At 50.2% G+C, this 9,661-nt stretch overlaps 1 protein-coding gene across 1 annotated transcript in view; it reads right to left on the bottom strand.

The window, feature by feature from the left end:
- Window positions 1-3,553: 3,553 nt before the first annotated feature.
- The window catches only part of TGM4 (transglutaminase 4), a 23,466-nt gene continuing 17,358 nt past the window's right edge, over window positions 3,554-9,661 (bottom strand). The window contains exons 11-14 of the mRNA XM_009331339.1: window positions 6,566-6,913; window positions 5,041-5,210; window positions 4,398-4,534; window positions 3,554-3,885 (exon numbers count right to left, since the gene is read on the bottom strand). Coding sequence (XP_009329614.1) covers window positions 3,744-3,885; window positions 4,398-4,534; window positions 5,041-5,210; window positions 6,566-6,913 — 797 coding nt within the window. The 3' untranslated portion in view covers window positions 3,554-3,743. The remainder of the gene's footprint in view (window positions 3,886-4,397; window positions 4,535-5,040; window positions 5,211-6,565; window positions 6,914-9,661) is intronic.

Raw genomic sequence — 9,661 nt, 5'->3', positions numbered from 1 at the left:
GGAGTTAGTTGAGAATGAACATTGCCTCTTAATCTTACTGGTGTTTAACATTGTCCTGTTAGTACTTGCCATTACGCAGGGTTTCCTTACACTAATTTTGCAGCCAGCTCCTGGTAAACATTGGTGAACACGTAGAAGGAACATGCATTGCTCAAGGAAGGCGTCACTGCAGGTGGAAACAGTTGCAGCAAAGTCATGCAGAGGTGGTGCTAGCTGCTGCATTCAGACATGCCACAAACGCTTGGCATGCTCCAGACATCAGTTAGTGTAGTTTTAATTTAGACTGGTTTTTGATTGTTTTTTTTTTTTCTTCTTCTCGTCTCCCTTAGCTTAATTGTCAGTAAATTTTGCAGGATATTAGAGATGTGCTCCTGGTTTTCCCCCACAGGACATGCTTGACTTCGTCTCCCCCTCCCCTGTAACGTGGACCAAAGATAATTGCTTTCTCTTGAAAGTAAGAGAAAGGAGTTTTGGGGATGCAAGCATGGGATTGTGAAAGACCTAGATGAAGTTTTTATTATTTATAGAAGCAATACCAAATGGAATTTGTGCAAGATTTTTTCTTTTTTTCCCCCCAGAAAAGCATCTTAATATGTATTAATGGTGTGACGTTCAGGGCTACTGTGGAGGGATGAGATTCTCTCCTGGACTTGTCTTCTGCCACAGCAGTCGCTTTTTCTGGCAAAGGGACTGGGAACAAACTGAGTGCTGTGACTGTTAGGAGCACAGCTTGGCTAAAACCCAAGGGGGTATTTCCAAGCAGTTGTCCCACCCTCTATCCCCTCTGGATGTCTCCTCTTTGTCAATGAAACACAGATTTAGAAAAAATCATTAGGAACTGTGTATTTATAAAAACCTTTTAGGTAAAGGGAAACACCCTGCGTTTGGGGGGAATTGAGGTGTCTTCTCGTGTCATTTAGACATGAGGTCTTGAATGTCTTTGCCCTGTGCAGCAGTGTGATAGTGAGGGAAGAAGCTCTCCGGCTTCTGCACCAGCCGACGTTCCTCTCTCTCAGCATCGCACAGGAAAGGGACATCAGGGACATACGCAGATCTATAAGGGATTTCCTATAGGGAGCAATAAGGATGTTGAAGGAGGAAAGTAAGAGTGCCCTCTTTCGCTCATGTTTTCTAATTTTGGCTTGCTGCTCGGCCTCTGCATCCAGCTAACGCCCCTGCCTCCAGTGCCCTGTCTGCAGAGTGGGAATGGTGCTATGGGGTCCTGGAGGGAGAAACTAGTTAACGGTTGAAAATCGCCTTGAGGTGAGCGCGTGGGGACGTCAGGTCGGGAGAGACCCCCTTGCCCTGCGTTCTGGTGATGCTTCTCAGGACACCAGCCCCACTTACATGGCTTTGGGTAGGCGTGGACAGAGGCAGCATATTTCCTCCTCCACTCTCAAACCTGGTTCACCTCATCATGACGACAGGCGTCCTCCGCTTCTGTTTCCCACCTCTTGTGTTGTTCCTCAGGTGCTGGCATTTCTAGGCTTTTTTTTTAATAGCTGAAATGGAAAAACAGTGTGAAGAGGGGGGTGAGAGCCAGAACAGCCTTCTCCCCTCCTCCCACAGTGCAGTTGTAGTCCAAGTGAGAGACTGGGACATGTCCCTGTGCCCTACACAGAGCCTTGGGCAGCCAGCCCAGCCCTGGCTCTGGTGCCCCCCAAGACCTGGTGGGGTGACGTCCAGTGAATTGTTTGTTCTGGTGTCTCTTGCCTGTTGGTCTCCCTCGTCCCCCTCTTCTTCCTCCCCCCAAAAGTTCCAGTACCCCTCAGTGTGTCTCCTCTCTGTCTCGGTATAGTGTGGCAACTGTCAGAAATTGCAAAAGTCTTCATGAGTTGGAAAAATCTGTTTTATTCACAGCTCTGGCATAAACCTCCTTCTTTAATGACTACCTGGTAGCTTGAGACCAAATGTGATTTTCATGAAATTGAAACCAAACCCACTGTTTTCCTTCCCTTCCCTCCATACACTCCTTGCCCCTTGTTAAACCGTGCCTTCATCTCCGGGCTGTGCTGCTATGGTCCTGGCTGGCTCGCCGGGCCCTGGGGGTGGCGCACCTCCAGAGCACTCGTGTGCTGCAATCCGCTGGAGATCCCAGATCGCTGCTCTGACACGAGGTGTCAATATGTGATGGACAAGGTCATGGCAGACGTGGAAAGTGTTCTTGGACTTCTTATCTGGTGTCTTCTACAGCAGGTTTTCTATGCAAGTAAAGAATTTACATCTCTTGAAAATATACATCTCTTGAAAATACATCTCTTGAAAAATATTTTGCTGTTTGTAACTCCTTTTTATGCCTCCGGTCACTATTGTACTTATTAAAGAACTAATACTTCATCTGCCAAGGACCGCCTGCTCCTCCCTTCCCTGTGGTCGCCGTGCACGGACCCTGTGCCCATTCTGCCTGCGGAGAGGGGCTCCCGCTCCTGGCCGTGCCACCACCGGAGGTGGCCTTGCAGGGACCCAGCGCTGCCACGGGGCACCGGGACACCGTGGGCAGAGGGGTGGCGGGGGCCAGGAGTTCCTTGACTGCATTTTGTGGCACAGCCACCACCTGGGCGCTCCTCCGGGTGTTCTCTAAATGTTTGAAACACAAGGGAGTGGTCAAAACCTTTTTTTCCACCTCCCTTTTTCTCCGCCTCCCTCTTATGGGCTGGCACATGACCAGGTGTAGTTGCCATTTCTTTTTTCCACTCTGCAGCCCTAATGCGTGAGCATTTGCCTTTTAAATAATAAACAAATAAATAAACCCCTATACTACTGTGTGGCTTAATTTCCTCTTTCTGCGCAGAAATGCTGGAAACCCCCAAATCTGACTGCTGCTGGCCACGTTGCGGCCATGCTGTGGAGCAGAGCCATCCCTTGCCACCGGTGGGCTTGGGAGGTGCTGGGGTGTGCAGCTCAGCAGCAGGGCTGGGTGGGCTCCAGCTGTGCACAGCTGTTGTCTCCTTTGACGTGACTATGGCTAGAAGAGCTCCAGACATACATCACCATCAAGGTCCAACATGTAATCCAGCAGCATTCAGGGTGGAAGGGGAAGGATAGAGGTTATATACATTTCCATGGAAGCACTGGTAATGGTGCTGGAGATGGTACTTCTTTCAAAAATGCCTGAAAACCCTCAAAAGAAATTGGGTGGGAGGAAAGGAAGATGTATGGAAAATGGTGTTTGGGGAGATTGTGCCAGGTTTGCTCTTTAGATAACAAAAAGACAAAAAAAGGTGTATGCCAGTACATTCCCCAGCTGGCTAGCTGGGAAGGAGAGGGAATTGCCCAGGAGGGGTTTGTTTAAAACGTTTCTTGAGCTGTGCAGCAGCCTGTGGTGCAGTGAGGTCCCTGGGTGGCCTCCCATGTAGGACCGCAGCCGTGCCAGCCCGGGCAGCCACGCAGCTGCAAAACACCCCCTGGGCTCACACCCACTGCTGGCCAAAGCCAGCACGTTCATGAGCTCCGATCCCTGGCCTGAGGTGGGAACGTCCCCCCATGGGCTCAGAGCCATCCCAACCTGGCGATACCATACAACCCAATCATGCAGCTGATTATAGCCTTTATTGAATCACAATTAATTGCAATCAACACATCTCTGCCCTTTAAGTCAGTTTCATTTCCTTAGCTTAATGGGATTTTTGCTCTTTAGTTCAAGATTACTACGCAGCGATCAAGGAGGCAAGCAGTGCCTGAGACACACAGCGGTGCTACGCATTTAGCAAGGCCACTGTTTACACCCTGCTGAGGCACCGATCCTACTCGGTGATGGTGATGGCCTTCTCCGCTGAGATCCCTTTGATCTGGGTTGAGATCAGCTTGGCTATCATTTTCTTCTCTCCTAGTCTCGTCGGAGTGCATATTATTTCAGTCTTAATGATCCTACCAGGCTTTACATGCCTACGGAGAAAGAAAAAACAAATAGTCCCAGCATGAGTTATGGTTCTTATTTGCCGCTTTTGAATTGTTTTGCTTAAAGAAATAGCTGCTGCGTGTGTTTAGGGTGGGTGTTTCCCTTCTCCTGTGACCAACATGCAGCAAGCAGGGCTCAGCACGGTGGTGCTGGTGGTCCCGGCGACCCTGGGGACCTTCCCCAGACTTCCCCATACTGCTGAAACACTAAATTCGGCTCTGAAGGAAGCAGCTGTGTTCACACTGGCCGGGCAGCACCCGGCATCACAGCAGGAGTGTGGGGAGAGCCCCTGTCGTGCCCGAATGCCTTGAGCATGCCAACCTCTGCGTGTGTCTTTCTGCTGCATGGACTGTGCCCAAACGTGGCGCGGTTTCAAACACAGCTTGCAAAGGGCCCTGTTACTCCAAATCCCCTAACCACTTCTTCAAGGGAAATAACAAAAAAAAGAAACAAAGCAGTGTCCTGCCACGCTCATTTCATACTGGGCTCATCTCCTTACCCCTCATCAAACACTGACTTCTTAAATATGCCCAAGCCTTCCACAAGCAGCTTGCAGTTGTCCAGGGGCACGTTCAGCTTGTTCTTGAAGATGAAGGCACAGGAGAACTCCTTGTTCAGTTTGGCTGTTTCTGGCATCTGGCAGAGGAGAAAAGAGAGAAACAAACCCAAATACTGGGGATCAGAGGGGCAATAAAGATCCCGGAGGTGCTGCAGGTTTGCTCCTCACCACCGGCACGGTGGGGGACAACCCTCTCATATCCTTTCCACCCTCCCGTGGCACCGTGTGCTCTGCTCCGCCAGCTGTTTTCCCAGTTCTTCTCTCTGGTTTCTCAACACATTTTAACTTCAGGAGGTAGAGCTGTGGGGTCGGAGATGGGCTCCATACAAGCTGTCCTCTTCCATCCCCTTCCCTCCAGCAGCCCCTGCCTGCCCGTTTTAGATGGGACAATGAAAATCTTCATTTCATGGCTGCTTTCAACCTTCAAATAAAGGCTGAATAGCCAAATAAAACACCGAGGACTGAACATCCCAGGAGGCAGCGGTTTGGGAGATCCCCCTGGGAATGCTAACACCACCTTGGTGTTACAGTGAGCAGGGCTTTAACCCTTGTCCCCGAGGAGCAGGGCTGGCGGCTGCCTCACCTGGACAGTGATGGGGGGGTACTCAAAACTCATCGTTGTCTCCTTGGTGAGTTTTTCATCTGTCCCCTGGACCTCGGCAATGGCGGTGATGAGGATGAACACTTCGTCTTCCACCGAGGCCAGCATCTTCATGTATTCATTGGCTGCAATTTTCAGAGGGACTTGCATCTCTGCAGGAGAGAAAACACAACTCGGTGCTTCAACACACGCCCAGGAACTGGGTGGCAAAGTTGGCTCTGGTGGCTAGTGCCCCAGGGTGTGGGATGAGGCGTATTTGCTGAGACCATCCTGCTTTTGGCTTGACCCAGGGGCCCCTCAGGGGCAAGCCATGACTAGGCAAGTGGTACCTGTCACAAGCAGCCCACGGGAAGGGCGGCTGAGCCCACACCATCTCCCTGCCAAGCCGAGCGCTGGCTCGGGCTCACATCCAGCGTCTCGGCAGCCCTTGGCCCCAGCTGCCCCAGCACTCAGGAGGAGGCAGAGGAGCATGAGGTTGGGTACATTTAAGCCCGTGTCCCCTGGGGTTTCTCTGAGGCACTGCTTGCTATAAAATTAGCGGCTTTCCTTTCACCTCAGATGTTGTCTTTAATTGCCTGGACAAACTTCCAGTGGCTTGGAAAAGCCCCGGAGTCAGCAGTGCTGGAGCCTGAATGTTGCTTTAGCTGCAGGGCTTCCTGGCTTCTGGGAATCAAAAAAAAAAAAAAAAAGCCTGTCCTTATCTCTAAATGTATGTAGCTACCTTTGTGTCCTACCCTGCTGCATTTTGACAGCCACACTATACACGTGAAAACACTCAGCAATCACCAGCAGCAAAGATTTTTTTTGTGAGAGTGACTCGTGCTTGGAATGAGCAAGTGCTGTTAATTATTCATCACTCGTTAGTCTCTTGTTTAGCAAATTTCAGTCACATTGCTGGGGATCAGAAATGCAACCCAGGGGGCTCAAAGGTACGTAATGAACAGCAAACAGCTCTTGGGATCAGCCAGGCAGGCAGCCATGAGGTTGAAATTTGCTTGGGCGAAGAATTCAGAAAATAACACTCACCAGCATCGCCACCAGCTGATCAACATTAGAGTGGCAAGCACAAGAACAAAAAACGGCTGAAATTTCCAGCCATCTAAATCCTGTGAGGGATCTGACACATATGGATGCACCCGAAGCCTGCAGTGGCATCTGTGATGCTCACACAGTGAGGACGGGAGGGAGATGCTCCAGCACACCTCGCTCGCACCGTGAAAACGTCTGTCTGCCCACACTGATGTATTTCTAACCATCTCGATGAAGCTGCAGTAGGGACAGGGCCTTCATGTTTTGGTCCCCGCTATACGGTGGGATCCCAGTCTACAACTGAGACTGCCAAATGCAGTAACAAGAGAGGTAGGTAGCAGGCAGGCAATTTCTGCTCTTCGTGACGCACAGAGCCCATGCACTGACCTATAGCGGAGCTATTATGAACCAGCTTGAGTGAAACCCCAGACTGTCAGAGTAAATAGCCCATAGAACACAGCAAGCTTTCTGTGCCTACCAGATTTGCCCTCAAGCTTGATGGTCTCCTTGACATATCCGAGGCTGGCCTCAACTTTCCCAGTATAGGACTGCAGCTGGCAGGAGCCGGCAAGATTGATGGTCCAGCTCCCAGGAGTAGAGGTCTTCACTGTGATGGCCAGTTCAAGGGGATTGCCAGGATACAAAGCTTCTTTATTGGTTATCTCAAGCTGGAGCCCAGTCTTGGAGATCGCCTCATGCAGGACCCTAGGCTCAGGGGCCATGTCACCCATGGGCACAGCTGAAGCAAAGCGTGCACGAGGTATCATTCCTGAAGGGCGTATGAAGGAAGAAGCTTTCTGCATGGCCTCTCTTTCCTCTCTGGAGCCTGGATGAAGAAAAAAGATGGGTGATGATAGCTGTATCTCAGTCTCCTCATCCAGAGCCACCTTGCCTTTATTTATGCTTCTGCTGCTGAGCAGAGAGGATGTCAGGGCACCTCCAGCCTCTGCTCAGGAGACCCTCTTGGTTTACACTACCACCGGACCTAACTGAGAACAAGTCCTATGAGGAGAGGCTGAGGGAACTGGGGTTGTTTAGCCTGGAGAAAAGGAGCCTCAGGGGAGACCTTATCGCTCTCTACAACTACCTGAAAAGAGGTTGTAGCGAGGTGGGTGCCGGTCTCTTCTCCCAAGTAACAAGCGCTAGGACAAGAGGAAACGGCCTCAAGTTGTGCCAGGGGAGGCTTAGATTGGAGATGGGGAAAAATTTCTTCACCAAAAGGGTTCTCAAGCATCGGAACAGGCTGCCCAGGGAAGTGGTTGAGTCACCATCCCTGGAGGTATTGAAAAGACCCGTAGATGTGGTGCTGCGGGACATGGTGTAGTGGTGGACTTGGCGGTGTTAGGTTGACGGTTGATGATCTTAAGTGTCTTTTCCAACCTAAATGATTCTATGATTCTAACTGTAGCATTTTGGACTGGAAGAATATCCTGAAGGAGACACTTTTAGAGGATGGATGCTTTTAAATTTTTCAGCCTAAGATTTTCCCGCTCCTCACTGGGAAGGGTTTAACAGTCTAGCACAACATGTCTGGATCTGAGAACTGTGGGGAGGGAATGTGGGGTTTTTTTGTTTCCAATATGGTCTGGGGAATGGAAAGACAAAAAGAAGAAGAATGAAAAAATGAAACAACGGTGAGTCCGACCACTAGGTTGGTCACTCAGCCCATGTCTTTCACGGCCTGCAAACTTCATAGAACCATAGAATCATAGAATGGTTTGGATTGGAAGGGACCTTTAAAGGTCATCTAGTCCAACCCCCCTGCCATGGGCAGGGACATCTTCAATTAAATCAGGTTGCTCAGAGCCCCGTCCAACCTGGCCTTGAATGTTTCCAGGGATGGGGCACCCACCACCTCTCTGGGCAACCTGTGCCAGTGTTTCACCACCCTCAGTGTAAAAAATTTCTTCCTTATATCTAGTCTAAATCTACCCCCCCTTCATTTAAAGCCATTGCTTTAAACTTGCTTGCACCCGTCCCTAAAGAGCAGCCTATAGATGTCACTGCAGGCATGAAGATGCCCAGGAGCAGCGCTGCATCCCACAGGTCTCCAGGCCTTACACAGGGTTTGCCACTGCAGCTACCTCTGCGGTTTTCTCCTGGAGAAAACACACGTTGTGGGGTGACCTACTCGGCCAGGGGGTCTCCTCTTTGGCACTGCTTTAGAGGATGGGGGCAGTCACCTTCAGGGTACTTGTACTGCGCAGTGATGTCTTCCCGCTTGTTCTGCCCCACGGCTTTTGTGCTTATGTTCATGCCGATGCCTTGGGTCTCCGTGCTAATCCTGATGTACTTATCCCTGCCGTTCTCTTTCTTGACGACCCAGTAGACTTTGTCAGCATTCACTTCCGCATACAGAAACTTGCTGTCGAAGGGCAAATACACATCTCCATCTCGGATAGCCTTCAGCGGGCATGGACCACACTGGAAAATACCTAGAAAGCGCATTCAACACCATTTGCTTTTCCAAATATGAGCAGAGCCTCTAATTTTTGTTCCTCCCTCAGACCCATCCAAGCAGGAATCTGTGGCCATGGTAGTTGACTCTTGGTAGTAAATATTCCTCCAACTCAGTGATGAACTCCAAAAGCCCCCATTTATCCCATAGCTGTTTTGGCTTTTTTATAGATGACCAAGGTCTGGTAAGAGCTTTTAGGTGTTTCCCCTCACTTAATTTTAAGGCTTGAAAGTCATGGCTCGGTGATGGAGTCAACCGAGTCTAGCCACCTGTGTTTGATCTCCTGGCAGTAGCCCACTTTCTGAACAGCCTTGAGGATTAATGTTTTCTTTCCTGCCTCTAAATTCCTTGCATCTGTGCAGGGAGGGTAGTCATCGATTTTGGCAGTCACTACTCTCATTTACCAATGAACGGACTCATGACTTCCTCAGAAAAGCTCTGCGGAAAGCATCTTTACTGGGGACAGCTGTGGCACCTCTTACTACAAACTGCTTTGAGTCCTCAACTTCACCAAAGAAATCAGAGGATGGTGGTAAGAGAAATTAGCTCTGATTTCCAGCTGTGCGCTCTAACCTCTGAAATGACATTCATGTCCCCACAGCATCCTACAAGGTTGGTTTTCCACCTGCCGAGAAATGCCATTCCTCCTGTCCCAGGCTGAGACAGCAGGAGTGAGATGTCCGGCTTTAGGGTGTCACTGCCCAAGTGTGTGAAGATGTGCATGGGGAGTACGTACTTTGCTGACTGGGGACCATGGCTTTCATACAAAATGTCCCTGCCTCCCTTGGGAGTTGCAGAAGAGCCTTTTGAGGCAAATCCTACCTTGACTTTGTTCCTGAGGGGTTGAATCGATTGCCTGCCAGCCGTCAAACCCTGCTGGCAGGTCCGTCCGCTTCATCCAGACGTCGTTCCACACGTGGAAGTTCCTGCATGCATTTGGGTTGGAAAGAAAAGGAGTGAGCTGTTACAGCCAGAAAAGTCACGATCTCCTCTCTTAATCCTTAAGTAAGGGCAGGTTTAATGGGGATTTGCGTGTAACCCTGTGAAACCCCAGGCTTCTCTCTTTCCCAGGCAGCAAACCCGAAGCAGTAGGGAAATTCTCAAAGGAAAGGATGT

This window comes from Pygoscelis adeliae, unplaced genomic scaffold (genome assembly GCF_000699105.1).
Source record: "Pygoscelis adeliae isolate BGI_AS28 unplaced genomic scaffold, ASM69910v1 Scaffold199, whole genome shotgun sequence".
In the NCBI taxonomy this organism is placed as follows: Eukaryota; Metazoa; Chordata; class Aves; order Sphenisciformes; family Spheniscidae; genus Pygoscelis; species Pygoscelis adeliae.
This window is presented reverse-complemented; position numbering and strand designations above follow the sequence as displayed.